At 40.6% G+C, this 18749-nt stretch overlaps 1 protein-coding gene across 2 annotated transcripts in view; it reads right to left on the bottom strand.

The window, feature by feature from the left end:
• The window catches only part of DENND1B (DENN domain containing 1B), a 333504-nt gene extending 323618 nt beyond the window's left edge, over positions 1 to 9886 (bottom strand). Inside the window, exons 1-2 of one of the 2 annotated variants that reach the window (XM_061633956.1) lie at positions 9342 to 9886; positions 1464 to 1528 (exon numbers count right to left, since the gene is read on the bottom strand). In XM_061633956.1, the coding sequence (XP_061489940.1) occupies positions 1464 to 1528; positions 9342 to 9358 (82 nt within the window). In that variant the 5' untranslated portion in view covers positions 9359 to 9886. The remainder of the gene's footprint in view (positions 1 to 1463; positions 1529 to 9341) is intronic. The other variant, XM_061633957.1, reaches the window with a different exon arrangement.
• Between the last annotated feature and the right edge of the window lie 8863 nt (positions 9887 to 18749).

Here is an 18749-nt window from a genome sequence, read left to right as displayed (position 1 = left end):
AAGCTGGTAAAAGGAACTCCTTGCCACGGAGGTCACCTGAGCAACAAAGATGTATCCAGCAGCACTTCCAGACTACGGACCTGCTCTTTCAGAGGAAGTACAATCCCATCCAAAGCAGGCAATTGACCAATTATCTGACACCACGCTTCTGTCTTGCTGGGATACAGACTCAGTTCATTGGCCCTCATCCAACCCAACACCAAGTCAGACACCGGTCCAGCGCTTGCACTGCCTCTCCCAATTCAGATATTACTGAGAAATACAGCCAGGTATCATCAGCATACTGCTGACACCCCACCCCAAATCTCCCGATGACAGCTCCCAAGGGTTTCACATAGATGTTAAACAGCATTGGGGACAAGATGGTACCCTGAGGCACCCCACTACACAACTGCCAGGGGGCCAAAAGACAATCATCCAATGCTATTGTCTGAAAACGACCTTGGAGATAGGATTGTAACCACTGTAAAGCAGTGCCACTGATACCCATCTCACCAACTCGCCTCAGAAAGATACCACGGTTAATGGTATCAAAAGCTGCTGAGAGATCAAGTAAGAATAACAGGATCACACTCCCCCTATCCTTCTCCCTATAAAGTTCATCCATCAGGGCGACCAAGGCCAATTCAGTCCCTAACCAGGCCTGAACAAAGATTGGGTCAAGATAATCTGTTTCATCCAAGAGTACTTACAACTGCTGTACTACAACCCTCTCAATCACCTTCCCTAAAAAGTGAGTATTTGCAACCGGGCAGTAGTTGTCAAAAACCAATGGATCTAGTGTGGGCTTTTTCACGAGCAGTTGTATCACCGCCTCTTTCACAGCAGCTGGGACCACTCCCTCTCACAAAAGATGTGTTGACCACACCCTGAATTACTCGGTCCTATGCCCTCCGCAAGCACCTTGTCTACATCATCAGGCCGCATCAACTGAAACCGATCCCAAGAAGTTGCCCCAGATGTTGCACTGGACACCTCACTGGGAAGTACAGTAGATGTAGATGGGGCATCAATTATTATGGAGGCAAGCAATTTTATCCTCAAAGTGCCTTGCAAAGAATTCACAGTGGACTTCTGAAGAGTCTAAAACTCCATTTCCTGAAGTTGATGTTAACAGATCCCTGACAATATGAAAAGGCTCCACTGGACAGCTACTTGAGGATGCGATGGAGGCAGAAAAGTGAGCCTTCTTCACTGCCCTCACCGCCATACAGTAGGCACAGTTATGATGTTTTACTCGTGCCCAATCAGCCTCACAGCATGTCTTTCACCACTTGCGCTCTATCTGTTGTTCAGCCTATTTCATTGCCCTTAGCTCATTGGTATACCAAGATGCAAACTGTGGTCCACAATGCTGGAGAGGCACTCAGCAGCAACCGTGTTAAAAGCTCGACATGGCTAATTTTTCCACAGCATAACAAAGGCTTCAACAGGGATGAATACAAATGATTGAAATATATTACCTTCATTTTCAGAAGCTTGACATTTTACCTGTAGCACCAAATCAAAGGTACTCTTTGGATTTTCCCTGGAAGTAAAAACAAAATAACTGATTAGTCATACATGCATCACAAGAATGTAAACCATCTGATTACAAGGGTGTTGTCTCTACTTATAGCTTTTAACACTCAAGTGCACGTTGACTTGTAATTGTTTTTCTTCTTATATCAAAGTCTTCTCTATCAATCCATGATGAGATACACACATAATTGCATCAAGATTTGTGTCCAACAAACTTTTTTTTAGCTTGCTAGATATGTGGTGGTCAAGTAATCCACAACACATTTCCAAATGGATCTCACCACTGAATGATAGGAGAAAGGCTCATGCTGAAGTGGAAGAAAAATAGTCATGTGAATCCACACTGAGGCTGACAAATGCAATAACTTAGATACCATCTCACAAATCAAAATTAACATTACATTTGCCTTTGTGTTCTGAAAAAAATGACTACTTTTCTTCCAACAGAGTTAAAAAAAACAAATGAGAGATTACTTATTTCAGGAGACAAACATATACAAAATAAATGTGTATCTATGTAACTTGTTAGCACGTGTTTCCCTACAGTCCTGCCAGTCAACCAGCTCTTCATTCTTTTCATCATATTAAAATGCTGGAATAAAAATCAAGCTTTGTAAGTTAAGAGTGGCTTATTTTTAAAAAATAAATTGTCAAAAGTCAATGACTGAAAGTCACTATCTATGAAAAACCATCAGGTTGTGGACTGCCCTCCCCTCCAAGGGCCATCTTTGTATAGCTTTTGGTATGAGGTTATGTCACACCTATTTACCCAGTTTTGGGGTGACTGGATGTTTTACCTCTTGCTGTATTGTTCCACTCCTATTTTGCTGCTCTTGTAATTTTGTTTAGTTTTGTGGTTTTAGTTTATTGTGGTTTTAGTTTTGTGGTTTTAATGAATTGTATACTGTTTTAAATGGTGATATTTATATAACCCACCCTGGGACCATTCAGTGAAGGGTGAGCTATAAGCTATGTTAAATAAATAAAACATTCAGGATTAAACTGCTTCTGAGTTTACATCTCACTCAAATCCATGACAACTAATTTCCATTGACTAGAAACTCACTCTTTGACTAAGATCATATCTCAGATTAAATTATTCTAATTATCTATTACAGTTTAATTTGTCATCTGATGGTTCATCGCTTAGCCCTGGTCTAATGATAAACATTTACTTAAACTGGATTCTAATAGCAGTAAGCAACTATTAATGTTTTACTTAAGCTAGATCAAATTAAAATTATGTATCTTAACATATAGCATTGTAATTTATTTCACAGAACGTGTTCAATTATCACTGTTTTGAAAAACAAGATATGTATACAGCCCTATACATATCTACTCAGAAGTAGCTCCAATGAGTTCAGTGGGGCTTACTTCCATTTAAGCAAGTAGAGGGTTACAGCCTTACCCAAATAGCCTAAATTAAACCTAGACCTAAATAAGTTTCTAACAAAACTCTTAACATTGTAAAAAAAAGTTTTCTAGAAAAAAATAGTGCCTACTAAACAAATCAACCAAAGTGGCATATCACCAAAATGGAAATGGACTGCTTTCAAGTCGACTTATGGCAACCCTATGAATAGGGTTTTCATGGTAAGCGGTATTCAGGGGTGGTTTACCATTGCCTTTCTTTCAGGCTGAGAGGCAGTGACTGGCCCAAGGTCACCCAATCAGTTTCATAGCTATGTGAGGAATCAAATCCTGGTCTCCCAGGTCATAGTCCAACACTCTAACCACTACACCACACTGGCTCTCAACATATCACCAACTGGTGGTCTAATACCATTGTGCTAAAAAAGGAAATACAGATTAAAAGTGAAGCTTTCAAATGTTATTTATATTACAAGGTGAGAAAATATCTTCAAAATTACTTATCTGGAGAATTTGGATACATATACCACTCCTATGAAGAGGTCCAAATTTTGGTCTCTGCCAGCAAAGATAAAATCAGAAGTATTGCTAACAATTCATGCTGAAGCTGGCATTAAACTCTTCTACCAATGTATAACTGACATTTCCACTAGTAATATTAACTTGGGAAGTTCCATCCCTATGTTTAATACATCTCTGAGGAACCAGAATTAAAAGGGAAGGGTGCATATTAAAATTTTACTAGCGCAGTTATCCACCACTGCCTATGTCTATCTTTTGGGGCACACTGACTGAAAGGAGAAGAGAACCAACTCTCTTTCACTTTAGAAACATTCCCCTATCTGGTTTCCTGACAGAATTCTTACCCTCCCATGAGCAACTATGTAAGTGGCTCTCTACCAACCTAGGACACCTCCAGGATTTTGAATAATTACTTCAGAGATTATTGGCTAGAAAGTCATCAGTTTATTTCATATACACATAATCTCTTCAAGAAGAATGCTGCACTCAGCATGACTAATAAGAGAGAAATCAGTATACAAGTAAGCAGTAATTGTTTTAGGAACAGTAACAGCATATAGATGAAGAAAGAAAAAGAAGCTGCCTCTGAAACTCCTAGAACAATAAAATACTTATACAGGTATAAGTACACCACTCCAAAAAAACAACCTTATGAGAACAGAAAATAGTTACTGCTACAGAAGCTGCAGTGTAATTACAAAATGTGTTTCCTTAAACCAGGAGACCAGAATCCAGAACCTTAAGAATTAGACTGAAGTTTTTCCTTTTCTGAAAATCATCTGTAAGGCTAATTCTAGATTTTTAATTTTGTTGTACACACTTTGCTATTTATACCTTGTATCTGATACCTGTTACCTGGAATTTTGTGGTATTTCTTCTGTTGTATTTTTGAGAATGTGCTTCATTCTCCGATACTGCTTTATTGTATTGTTCTTTTTGTTAAATAAAATGTTTTTTTAAAAAAACAAAGACTGAAGTAAGAGATTAGAATTATCTCTAAGGTAGAAAGAATTTCGTCCATTTCACCACTGCCTTTTTTGAACTTTTTATTTTTACCTTTTTCAAACAAGAACTGTCTCAAGCAGGTTAGGCCCATAAAATCAAAAGGGAAGTTCCAAACATAGTCGCTATGTCAAGAGGCAGCTGTGGAAGTGGATGAAGACTCCGTTGCTGCTATCAAGGAATTCCCTATACACACATCCTGAATTCTCTGAACACACACACACAAACACCATGATCACTAGTCCATGCAGTGTTGTTTTCTAGCCAAATTAAATTCCATTTAATTATTGGTTGGAAATGTGAAATGAAATTGAAATATTAATACACATACCAACTACAATGTAATTTTACTAGGGTCTAAGTGTTAACCATAAAAATGTCATAGAGTGACACCGGAGCAGCTCATCTTCATGAATGTACTAGTTTGATGTTTATTTTCTTTCTGTATTTACACTGTCAGAAATAAAAAGATCTGTTATATTCGATTCTCGGATAACTTATGTTACCATGCACCTGCAAACCCCTGATGAATAAATGCAGCTGAACACTTTTTCTCCCAAAGAGCAATAATAGGAGTTGGAGTCAGAAGTCACCTTCTCTTGATCATGGGAATGAATAGTAAGCACATAGACTGAAGGACCAGAACTAGCAAATGCACAAGAAACAACTGAAGATGAACACACTACACTCAAGAAGATCAATTAGAGAGTGGGACAAGGCACCAAAGAGGATACATAGAGATAATTTTAATTTGTGTGATATAAAATCTGAGCCATGTTCAGACACGGTTTGGGGATTGAATCAGCCTTTGTTGCCCTGATGAATGACCTGTATGGAGAACAGGACAAGGGGGTTGTGTCTCTTCTTAATCTTTGTGTGGTTTCAGACACCACAGTATCATACTGGCTCTGTGGGATGGGTATCAGGGACACTGTTTTATGGTATTTCCATTCCTACCTGCAGGGCCATGTCCATGTTCAGCCACACAGTCTTTATGCTATGATGTGTCAAAGAGCACAATCCTGTCACCAATGCTTTTTAACATCAATATGAAGCCATTGGGAGCAGTCATTAGGAGTTTTCCTGAAATATGTCATCAGTACACTTATTATATACAGCTCTATTTCTCCATAACATGTGAGTCAAGAGAGGCTGAACATGGTCTGGAACATTGTTTGAAACTATGGAATGAAGGAGGGCTAATAAACTGAGCTTGAACTCTGGTAAGACAGAGGAACGGTGGGTGGGTGGTTCCAGTGTCTGGGAGATTGGCCATTTGCCTGTTCTGGATGGAGTTACTCTGCCTCTGAAAGAACTGGGGGTGCTCCTGGATCCATCTTTGTCACTTATTTATTGATTTATTATTTGATTTATATCCCACCTTTCCTCCCAGGAGGAGTCCAGGGCGGCAAACAAAAGCACTAAAAACACTTTAAAACATCATAAAAACAGACATTAAAACACATTAAAACAAAACAACCTTAAAAACATTTTTTTAAAAAGCTCTGAAGACTTTTTTTAAAAAAGGGTTAAAAAACATTATTATTTTTTCAAAAAGGTTTAAAAGCATATTAAAAACCAATTCCAACACAGTAGCAGACTGGGACAAGGTCTCAACTTAAAAGGCTTGTTGAAAGAGGAAGGTCTTCAATAGGCGCTGAAAAGATAACAGAGATGGCACCTGTCTAATATTTAAGGGTAAGGAGTTCCACAGGTAGGTGCTGCCACACTAATGGTCTGTTTCCTATGTTGTGCAGAACAGACCTCCTGATAAGATGGTATCTGCAGGAGACCCTCACCTGCACTTGGGGGTCCAGTAGCCTCAATGTCTAGGAGTGCCTTTTACCAGCTACAGTTGGTACACCAACTACGGCCATTCTTGGGCAGAGATAGCCTGGCTGTGGTGATTCAAACATTGGTAACCTCAAGACTTGACTATTGCAATGAGCTTTGTGAGGTTAGACTTGCACCCAGTCCAAAAGCTCTAGCTGGTGCAAAATGCTACAATAAGAATGTTGATGGGGACACATAACTCTGGTCTTCAAATGCTTGCACAGGCTGTCCATATGTTACCAGGCCAGGTTCAAGGTTTGTATTAATTTACAAGGCCCTTAATAACTTGGGTCCAGGATAGGGTTGCCAGGTTCATGGCCTGAGACTGATCCTGTATCTTTAGAAGAGAAAGTCAGCCAAGTGCAGGTGTTCTTGCAACAGTGTAATGAGAAAAACCACAAGGTGGAATTCTCCCTTCCCTCTGCACAACTTTTAAAGATACAGAAAACCTTCTGGAGGCCAGGCCTGGCAACCAAGAGGTCTTCTGTATCTTTAAAAGTTGTGCAGGTGGGAGAATTCCACCTTGTGGTTTTTCTCATTACAGTGTTGCAAAAACACCTGCACTTGGCTGACTTTCTCTTCTCCTAAAGATACAGGATCAGTCTCAGGCCATGAACCTGGCAACCCTAGTCCAGGATATCTTAAAGACCGCCTGATTTCTTACATCCTGGTCTGATCATTGAGATCCTTGGGGGAGTGTCTTGGTGGTGGTCCCCCATGGCTCAGATGCATGGCTCATAATGACTAGAAGCTGTGCATTCAGTGTAGTGGGCACAAGCCTGTGGAACTCCCTCCCAACTAAGATTAGACAAGCAGCTTCCTTGTTGCACTTCAGGCTCATGACTAAGAATTTCTTATTCTAGTGAGCATTTTAAGGTAGTATTTAGTTTTATGATTATTTTATTGTTTCATTTTATGTATGACTTATTTTATGTGCACCACTTAGCAATGCAAATGATTAAGCGGTTTATCGATGTCTTAAATAAGTAAATAATTTCTCTCTCTCTCCTCTTTTTCTACTTTTGCTATTGTATCATACACTCTGAATCAAAATTCACCATAGGTAATTCACCTCCTCAATCCTTACGCCTCTGAAACTTCAAACACACATGCACACACCTAATCTGAATTCCTGGGGAAAGCAATAGATCCCATTATACTTCTTCACATACAAAATAAGATTTGCTGTGCAACCTATGCATATTTACTCAGAAATAAGTCCTACTGTATTCAACGGAACTTGCTCCAAGGTAAGTGTACATAGGATTGTAGCCTTAATTGAGCTCCAATTTGGTCTCCCCCTGAAACAGCTGTGATAAAACTTGGGCAGTTCAATCTGCTTCTGACAGCAGAGGTACCCACAATGACTGAAAAAGAAACAGGTCCTCTAACTGTAACCACAACCTCTTGTCTCAGAAACTGGATAAGCATCTCATAGGCCAGTATCTTTGAATTAACAGCAGTACATTTTTGTGCTACCTGCTGTGCATAGCTACAAGTTTGCTTCCACAAGAAGGCCTTTCAAGTTTACTTGTCACTTCCCACCATATTTTAAAGTGTCAAACTAGAGCTATAAATGTCAGACAGGCTTTCATGTCTATTCCAAATGGTTCATCATAAAGAGATTACTGTCACTTTGCTAAAGTGAAGGATAAACTTCTTATCACTTTAAAACTACTCAAAATATAAAGTTCAGCAAGTCTCACAGGGTAAAAGCCTTAACTGCAAATACCAGGAAAAAACATGGTTCATTCGTCATTCACTTTGCAAATATATCTCCTTTAGAACTAGCTTATGCAGTCAAAATGTATGTTAATTTACAATCCAATGTCAAAATTATTACAGTAAACAAATGAAGATCTATGAATTCTGTGGCATCTTCTCTTCATTCTTGCTCTATCAGCCCACACCCTAAAATGCCCTTTATTGTTATGGGGGAGGTCCAGAAATTCCCCTCCCTACTGCAATCCCCTGCCCCAATACCACCAATATTTCATAGAGCCTTGTATCTTGATAGGCTGCAGAGTCCATATACCACACACATTCGCCCAAGCACATGAAGAGTTCAGGCAAAGACTTCAAGGGCTGAGGATGATCTTTACAGAAACAAAAACACCACTGAGTTCCTGTCAAATATGTGGCTGATGGGGGGGGGGAGTAGGAGAGAGGAGGATGACTTCTTCAGTAAGTTGAGGTTTCAGTGACAGATTTCAAAAGGAGGCTGAGAATCCACACTGGAGAGGCAATGAAGGGCTCCCTACATGGGTAGTGGAGTTGCCAACTGAAAACCAACAACCTGGTCCGTTCTTGTGTCTTTAACAGCTGCTTAGTTTGCAAAAGTCTGCAGGAAAAGATTTTACAGATCAGCACTATCACCTGCAAAAACCTGCACAGGTCAACCTGCCCTTTAAAAAGGCCCAGGAGCAGGAAACTGTGTTGTTGTTTTTTAAGTTAAAGATGTGTAAGCAAGAAAGAAAAATCTTCAGCTACATGCGATTTGAATCAAGTGCTCATCAAGAGGGTATACATAAGGGCTTGAGGAGAAGAAAGAATGTAACTACTATTTCTGCCTACTAAAAAAGGACCATCAGGTGTTCACTCCAAGACAGAAGGGGAGAGGGATGGAGGTCGGCTTTGTCTGACCCAGGTGTTGACAAGAAGAAAAGCGCGTGTGACTGGAAAAAGTGCAGCAGACTGATCCTATGCCAGGGAACACTTCAGGTCAATGGGAGCCACCCCACTCCCATGTAAGTCTGCGCAGGATCACAACCACAGAAGCAGACACACGCCGGTCGGGAGGGGGGAAGGGTTGCTCCACCGAGTCCTTAACAGCCATTCTGTTTCCTTCTTGTTGACAGCAGCTCACACCCCACCAAGCCTCCTCCTCATCACACGCGTCTATTTAAAGTGGGGAGATGGGGGAGGCTTTGAGGCCTAGCCTGACACCTCCCCTTCAGTCCTTCCTGAGTCCACTCAAACGCTCCCCCTCTGGAGCTGCCAGCAGCAGCGACCCCTTCTTCCTCCACTCTCTCCCGGCCTTAGTTTCTCTCCTTCCCCCCCCCTTCCTTCCCGTCGCTTCATTCACTCACTTGATCCTGCAGTCCATGGTCGCATCTCGGGGGAGTCTCGGGAGGCTTCAGCACCCCCCGGACGGCGCGAAAACGAGCTAGGCGCCGGCCCGGCCTGGGCGGGAAAGGAGGAGGACAAGAGGCAAGGGACGCGGGGGCTTCTCTCGCTTTCTCGTCCTCTCTCTAGGCCCCCAATGGGAAGGGTCGGTGGGGGGTGTGGTTGTTACGGGCGTCTTTGCTGCCGGTGGCCCACGGCAGGCTGGCTAGCTGCTCGCCTCTTCGGCCCGTCGTGACGGCGGCCGCAACAGCAGCACCGCCTCCCTGCCTGCCGCTCCTCAGCCTCTCTCAGTTCCTGTCACAGAGAAGCGGCTTCGGCACCTTGTGGGAAGCAGGAAGCCTGCGGGGACTGGAGGAGCCTCTTCCCTGGGCCTTGGCGGCAGCGGCGACTACTACTACGAGGGACACCTAGCTCGGCGAGAGGAATGGCCAAAGGAAAGGGAGCCGCCCGGGCAACCATTAAGAGGATTGTCTGTTTTGATATAAGCATACTACAGCAAGCAATTAGGGTTGCCAACTGACGGTGAAGGAGAGACGCCGGAGCAGAGACACTTGTGCCTTTAACAGCAGCCTCTTATGCAGAAAACAGCAAATTAAACTTTACGTGAAGTAGTAGAGATCAATATTATCATCCACCAATGGCTGCAGATCAAGCTGCTGATCAAGGCACACACATCCACACAAAAGTTGGCAACCTTTCATGTCAAGTGGCATGACACAAGACCTGGATTCAAATAGCTGGACTCCCTGCTTGAACTAGCCCTAATAATCTTGGCCAAATTTTCGTCTCCTGGGGTTTTTGTGAGAATAAAAGAGGCTCCTGCAACCTGTCCCTATGGGATCCACCATGCCTGAGCTCCTTGGAGGGCAGATGGTGTGTGAATGTGATTTTTAAAAACAGAAGTGTTAACAAAGACTATACTAAAAACAAATTGTTTATGACTGAAGATTCTCCCACTTTTTTGTTTGTTTTTTACAGATTCAAGGGGCCCCGTGGATGTTAGGAAAGCTGCTCCCTCTTCTTTCCTGCCCAGAGTGGGCATCTTTTTCCCCCTGGCAGGGCTAATGCGCTTTTAAAAGCCGCTATGACAAAATAAATTTAACAGGCACAGATTTCCCCAGCGTGAGGCAATGAATCTGAATTTTTGCCTCATTGAAAATGAAATGGACTGCCTTCAAGTTGATCCTGACTTATGGCGACCCTATGACTAGGGTTTTCATGGTAAGCAGCATTCAGAGGTGGTTTACCATTCCTTTCCTCTGAAGCTGAGAGGCAGTGACTGACCCAAAGTGACCCTGTGACCTTCATGTCTCTGTGGGGATTCGAACCCTGGTCTCCCAGGTCATAGTCCAACACTCTAACCACTACACCACACTGCCTCTCTGCCTCTCGTTACAGCCATTAAAAACACAAGCAGCCTACCAGGAGAGGTAGGAGGGCTGGAACCCTGCCTCCCACCCACATTCCATTTCTGCACCCCTGTCTTGTGTATATTTACTCAGAAGTAAATCCTGTTAATTCAAAGGAGCTTAATCCAAGTAGTTGTGCAAATATGAACTGCCTGTCCTGGGAATTAGCCCTGTTGAACACAGACTTCCAAGTAAACATGCATAGGATTGCACTCTATAGTGCTATTATTTAACATGATGTGAAAATGTGTGTGTGTGTGTTGAAGTTGCTGCTTTATCTTCCTGTTGGTGCCTCTGTTCCTAGCAATGCTTCATTTCTGTCAGTTTCAATGTATAGTGTGTTACCAGATTATTTGTTTTGGGTTTTTTTCAATATTGTTGCTTATGTATGTTCCAGTGGTGTTTTCCATAGATGGCCCTTTGGACAATACCGTTATGTGCACCCCGAAAGTTGAGTGGTGAAAGACTTCCAAGGTTCAGCTTGTTTGGAATGAAGGTGACCATAGACTGTGGTGTCTTTATGATACATGGTTTTATTTACATTTATATACAATCTGAGGGTAAAATGGAAGGGCTCATAGCATTTACAGTCCAACAGATCTTGCTTCCCCATTAGGTTTCTAGAGAGGCTTCCCAAAACAATGGCTGGGATTCAGCACACAGAATAGTCAAGCTTCTCTGTCTTTTCAGCTCCTAACTCCACACCAGACTAAAAACACCCAGGCTATCTATTGGCCCAGGAGGGGGCTATCCTAGTTGTTCCTATGGCAACACATCTCTTGATCAAGTCTTTAGACATGTAAATCAGGTACTTGACAGACTCACTAATTTAATAAACTGGCTTGACCAGTTCAATAGATTCCTTTACTACAAACTCCATCTCTACAGACACAGAATTACAGGCTTGGAGGGTACCCATTACCCACAGACATCATCCAGATTAACCACTCCCAATCCTATAACAACACAAATTTGCCACCACTTAGAGCAGTAGCACATCCAAAAGGGCACCTGCAGATTCTTTTCAAAAAGATCAAAATCCTTGATTCCCTTGATTTGGAAAGAGGAAATGGGACGGTATATACTGGATCCTCTGCCACCTGTATTTCATTGCTGTAGTCTCAGAATCGCTTAATACACATTAGCTTTCCCTAAATGAGCTATAACTACCCTGTTGCACTCACAATCTAGGGGCATATTCAGGGTCACTTAACACAGATTAATTACTGTTTAGTCATCTAGTCATACTTCTAATTAAAGTGATTAAAGAGAAGCTCTTTCCCTCTCTTTCATCATATGCTTATAGATGAACTTGAGGATTCTACTCCATGTTTGTGATGTTGAGTAGAAACGGTGGGTGGCAGTTAACTGGGATCAAACAACACAGAGCATGAAGATGTATTCTTGTGTATGTGCACCTATTTATTATGTTACAATTTCTGGGACTTTATACCTCCTACAGCATAATACACTACTGATATGCTTGAGTTAGGTGTATTGAGTTATCTAGGGCAAGGGCGGAGAAATCTGTAGACATGGAAGTTTTCAAATTCCTTATTTGCTTTTTTTAAAGATGTCATGCCTATTTCCTCTATGCACTTCTCCTTTCATTATAAATAGCGCTTCCCTGTTTTTGACAAAATATTAATTTTAAAAAATAAGTTTACAAAGTGGAAAGAAAATTATTTTCTGAAGATTGGGGTTTGGGGTAGTTATATTCCCATTTCTCACTGAAACATTTACACAGGGTTATGAAGAAATATTGTGGTCAATGAATAAATATGAATCACAGACTCAGCCCCCACCTCATCGCCTCACCAAATTAAAAGAGAGTGGGGAGTAGGAAATGAATCTTTAGTCAGCCAACTGAAATGGATGATCACAACATATTTTAGAGAAACTGATTGTCCATTTCAATTATCTTTGTTAAGTGGCTTGGTTGGATTATTATTTTTTAATCAAATATATTCATAGGGAACTTCATAAAAAGCTTCTGGTGCAGCATTGGGATAGCTGCTTTTAAAAAAAAGATACAAAACCCCTGTTAGACATGCAGTCTCGTGTATGTATAAAAGGGTTTACTAGATAGTGGTCTAGAAATGCTTAGTCAAAAACCAAACTGTCTTGAATACATTTCATTTTTATTTTATAAATTTTATTTCTGTCCCTTAGGTCAGAAATTCTCCAACTCATAATCAGCATCCCATTCCTGTGGAGGTGAGAAAGATGCATAAGTTCTACATGGCAAATATGTGAATAGAACAGAAAGCACATGCCAATTGTGCTTCCTGATGCTCCACATCTTGCATTTGGTGACATCCAAAGTGTTCTAAGCAGTGGTTTGTGGGATCAGGGTGAACTAACCCCAGCAGAAATGCAAATAAATAATCCATGTACTCCTTCCTGGTAATCATGAGGCCTGTCCCACATTGACATCCTATGCAGCGTTTATTTATAAATGCTTCTGCACCAAAACAAGTTCATTTTCTACAGAATGGAGTGATTTGGGGATGGGGAGGACCTGCCTTCCTACTCAGTCTTCTCAGGGCCATTTATCAGCCTGGAACAGAACAGCAAAGCACACCTGTGATACTATTGCCCTGTCAACAAACAGTCCACAGGATCACGTTGCTTGATTGCATCTTGCCACTGTAAACTCTGATAGCAACCTGCAAGGATAGGGTCTACAAGTGACACTGAACTCGGTTGTATCTTGGTGGAGTCAGGAATTTCCTATTGCTGTTCTGTTCTTGTTTTGGACAGACCATAACGTTCTTGTCTAGTTTCCTGACTGGTATGTAAAGTGGCCAAGTGAAAAAGCGGACAAGGGTCTTACACTTTTAATTGTTGTGTTCGTTGTTATATGCCTTTAAGTCGATTACGACTTATGTTGACCCTATGAATCAGCGACCTCCAATAGCATCTGTTGTAAACCACCCTGTTCAGATCTTTTAAGTTCAGGTCTGTGGCTTCCTTTATGGAATCAATCCATCTCTTGTTTGGTCTTCCTCTTTTTCTACTCCCTTCTGTTTTTCCCAGCATTATTGTGTAGAAGAGGGGATTTTATCAGTAATGTAGAAGATGAAATCTACACAAGATATATCTGCTGATTAAATTCCATATTCTAAACCACTATTAAAGGTGCAAGAGTCCTGTCTGTTTTTTTCACCTGGCTACCTTATTGCTATGTTGTCTAAGCCTTCCATGACATGACCTATCCAGCCTGAAGTTAAATTTGTACCATGCCTACGGGGAGAGTTCTAAACAGTCTAATTATAGCAATTTGTAACCTGATCCAAATGTTTAGGCATTTATTTGCCAGGCTCATTAGTGACTTCTGAAGTGATCTATAACAACAAGTGAGGATTCTCTCTTCACTGCAAGGTTCTTTCTCTATAATACTGCTTAATTGCTAATTACATTTAATCTCTTTGTCGTCTCTTTGAGTGTAAAGCTGTAACAGCCCCCCCCCCCAAATGCATGGCTATGAACTATAACAAAAAGCAAATAGAAATCTTGGCTATATAGATTCAGTGCAATCCTGTGCATGTTTACTCTGAAGTAAGGATCACTGTCAGGGAAGTGTATATAAAGTGTCAGTCCTAATCTCTTAACTGTGACACAGTAGTTGTTTCTGCTTTATTTGTTTTTTGACATTGTTGTCCTAGTTATTTGTATAGTATTTGGGACCCTAGCATTCAAACTGTGTTAAATAAATAGGCTTTATAGTTGGTCTTTATTAAGTTTCTCTGTAAAAACCACTATGCCAATATCATACACATGTAAACCTACAACTTCCCCTATGCAGGTCTGTCAATAGTTCTGCTCTACAGCAAACTTTATAACCAACCTGTTCTCTACGTTTTTGCTAACACTTTCTATCTACCTTTATTGTCACAAGCTCCTGGTTTACATATTCTTTCAAAAGAGCCTATGGAATATATTCACACCATGTTTGAACCACCCTCTTATTTGATTTATGACCTGATCATGCTTCTGGCTATCACATTGTGATTGGCTATCTGATATTCCCAAAACCTGTCAGCACTCTCTGTGAATCTCTTCCTGCTTGTACTTGTCACAGCCACATCCTCAAAACATTAGGAAAGTTATTGTTATTGAAAGATGTTGCTATTGCTTTTTTAACAATGTTAACATTTTGTTATTTAAATTATTGTAAACTGTATTGTTCTTTTCTGATATGTATTTTGTATTTGTGTTTATTTTTTGTGAGCCACCTTGAGGGCCTTTTTGGCCAAAGGATGGCATAGAAATAAACCATAACATAGCACATAAAACCGCAGCAACAATAGCCAGGCCTAGCCCTCTAGTGTCAACTATACAATTTTCAGTGAGCAGTATTCAAAGTGCTAGGTGGATTTCCAGGACATATATAGTGTTGACTTTAAGCAAAAAGGCTGACACTTGTAAATATCTTTGAGAGGGAAACCAGTAATGGCACACCTTCATAGTTCCTTTATTAATTTTTTTATTAACTTATTCAAAGCAAAGCCTTTTCTTTTTAATGGCTGTTTCTTATTCCAGTTTTGATTGCACTGACAAAGCTAGTAAAACATTGCTGTCTTCCTTATAATAATAGTTCCAGTTCTTCTAAGCATTTAGCTCTTAATTGGGATTATAGGATATGTTGAGACCCAAGCCTGTATTGGTGTTCATCTTGTATTAGGGTGGGGTAGGTTGTACCCTTTTTATGTTATTTCAGGATTGACGTTTAGTCAGTTAATGTTATTTTATCTTTTTGATATATTTTAAATTTTGTATCATATATGCTTCTATAACTCTTAAGTCACTTTGAGACTTTTTTGGCAAGTGACAAATAAATCCAATATATAATAGTAATAATGATTGTTATGAGAATGATGAAATTTAAGGTTTGGCTCTGAATCCACATCTGAAGGATTTCTTTGGATTTCTAAAAAGCAATGAGTATTACTCTAAGATCTGAAAATATAAAATACATTTTCCCATCATCACATAAATCCCCACCCCACCCCCAATTTTTAAAGCTTCATCCATTGTATGAAGTAGAGACTGATGCACTTAGGAGCATCAAGGAGTGAACAAGTCACTAATGCACCTCTTCCATGTAAGATTATATGATGTTTCCTTTTTATGCATCAAAGAATGTAATGCTTTCACAAAAGGGATAAAAATGTTAATAAAACTGCCACATAACCTGATGCATTTTTAAAAGTAATTTGCCATTATTTGAAATCTAAAACATAGTACTGATTAAGGGGAAATTCACACATTCCCATCTTGGGGCTTAATTTAAAAATCAGGTCACTTTCCCCTGACCAGCCTGGCTTGAATTTGTACATAACACATTGGTCACCTTAGTTGTCCATCAGGATCTCAAACTGCCAGCATGCCACAGTGCTGAAATTGGTTACTAGTTAGTTATTCTCACAAAAGTGCAAAACAGAGTTAAATGAACCACTACAATAAGAAACTAAACATGATATGCCCCTGCATCTGAAAATAAGCTGGCTACCCCATCAAATATCTTCAGCTCTGTTTCAAACTTTTGTGAGAATAAGGAACTGGAAACTACTAATAGCTTCAGCCTTGTCAGCATGCCTGAGACAGTCACAGAGGCTACACTGGGCTTACAAAGCAGAAGGGTTTATTATAGTGAGTCACTCAGAAAACCAGTTCACCATCCACCACTATTAAACCTGATTGACAGGGAAAGGTCAGCCTTGAAAACAAATGGGAATTGGTATTCATGATTGCAAAATTAAATATTGTTTCCATTTCTAGTTGGGATGTGTTATTCTGCCTTTCTTTGGCCTACTTTTCTGTTCATAACATAAACTTAGTCCAGTATGTGAACAAAAAACACGAGTGACGCTCATGCCACAAATCACAGAACCTAGCACATCCGTCATTCTTCAGACAATTTTAGTATCCATACTAAGAACAAGTTTCTAGACCATGTGATTGCAGCAGAAAGATAAGAAAGACAAAGAGCAGTGCCCCCATATAAGTGTGTGTGAACATAAGAATAACATTCTGCTGAATCAGGGTAAATACCTATCTAGTGTAGCATCTTGTTCTCAAAGTGGCCAACCAGATGTCTATGGAAAGCCTCTAAGCAGGACCTGAGAACAAAAGCATTTTCCCCACCTGTGATTCCCAGGAAGTATTAATCAGAGGCATACTTCCTCTGAGAGTAGGAGTGGGGGGTAGACAATGAACAGTGTGCGTGTACATGTGTACAAATAGCATCTTACAGGCACTCATGAATAGCCCTATAAATAATGAACAATGGTGCCAGTTAACTGTCCAGTGGGGCATGAGAGTCATTTCAGCTGACTGGAGCCAGCACCAATTTTCTATCAAGATTATGTGTGTGCAAGTCTGCCAGCTATATCGTGGGAGGACTTACCCCTTTGTAAAGTTCCTCCTCTGCCGAACAATATGCATGTAGAAGGTGCTTCTGTGTGGTAAGTTTCTGCCTGGATCAAAGAGTATGTCTACTAAGGACTCTGAAGCTGTGGGCTGTGTCCTGGCATCCAATGGGTATTTTGCTACTCTCCATTGCCTTTTCCCCACCTAGTGCCTGTCTCCAATTAATCACATCCTTCCAACTACTCCAGTATGATATCTTGTGAAAAAAGATTACCTAACTTACCATGGATGGTATTATCTGGAGTAACTGTACTACTTGTGGCAAGGCAGCTGCCCAGATATCGTTGGACAGGGGCACCTACTAGAATTACTACAATTCTGCCTGGAGGAGATGGACTTGGGCAGGTCAAGAAGAGGATGGCTGAAATCAGTGGCTCATCAGATAGTGACACATGGGAGAAGCCAGGCCCCTCAGAAAGTATAAAGGTCACAAGGGAAGCAGTGTTGTTTTTGCTTTGAGGAGGAGCCAAACACCTTCTTGACTAATAATAGGGTTGGAAGCTGTACAGGGAGGGGGGATACTGTGTATTGTACACCTGCCTCCTTTGAGGCCAACATCATTACACTGGCACCAGGGCTGGGGAGGGGAGAGGTCTCATCAGGTCCACTTGTTCGGGGGCAGGGGAGTTGCACTTCTTCCACTGTTTCTCTGCTCTTGAATTTGTACCCACAAACAAAAAGAAGTACCTAGAATTTACCTGATCAAGCCAAACCATAATAAACCCATTGTTTATTAAATTTGTAGCAAAGTTGTATAATATACCCTTTGTGGAACAAATCTATTTACCTTTCCTGGAACAAATCTACACTGAAGAGTTTATCTGATATTATGCCATATCCTTTCCCTAAGGAATCTTGGGAACTATATGTCTGGAAGAAATGCTTGAATTATCATCACTTCTCCAAACTACAGATCCCAGGATCTTTTGGGGCAAAGCTATTGCAATGGAACAGGTATAAACCAACATATATTTTAAATGTGTAGCATGTTGATATGCCCTTAGTCATGGAATTTTGATTTCTCACCTACCGTAGGCCTGACTCTCAAAATACCTTTGTGTTGATTACTTGGTGTCCCTGGACACAAATGCACAGTACTCTTAGATTATACAGCCACAAGAGTGGCTGTATACTATAGCCAGCATGGATTTTTCACATTCTGCAATGTTAAATAGAAAATACCCCCATGCCATTCTGATGCTTCCCATAAGCTCATTTCAAAACAAAACCTTACAAAACTTATAGTCCTGAACTCAGAAACACTTGCTTAACAACCCTCTAGGTTTTCATGGAGATACACAAAACAGTCAGAGAGAATCGAGAGTTCAAAGTCTAAAAAGAGAGGGGGAACCAGACCACTTTTTTGGACTTTTTTCTGTCAGAGTTCTCATAGTTTGTTGAAATTAATTAAAAATCAGCTGTGTTCACTGAGTACATGTAGTCATGTTACTGATCTTTCTCCATATTCTGACCTTCATCTTCTGCAGTTTAAAAGTTTTAAAAAATGCCTAGCTGATTTTTAATTTA

This window comes from Rhineura floridana, chromosome 6 (genome assembly GCF_030035675.1).
Source record: "Rhineura floridana isolate rRhiFlo1 chromosome 6, rRhiFlo1.hap2, whole genome shotgun sequence".
NCBI lineage: Eukaryota > Metazoa > Chordata > Lepidosauria > Squamata > Rhineuridae > Rhineura > Rhineura floridana.
The sequence above is the reverse complement of the archived record's forward strand: the minus strand, read 5'-3'. Positions and strand labels throughout refer to the sequence as shown.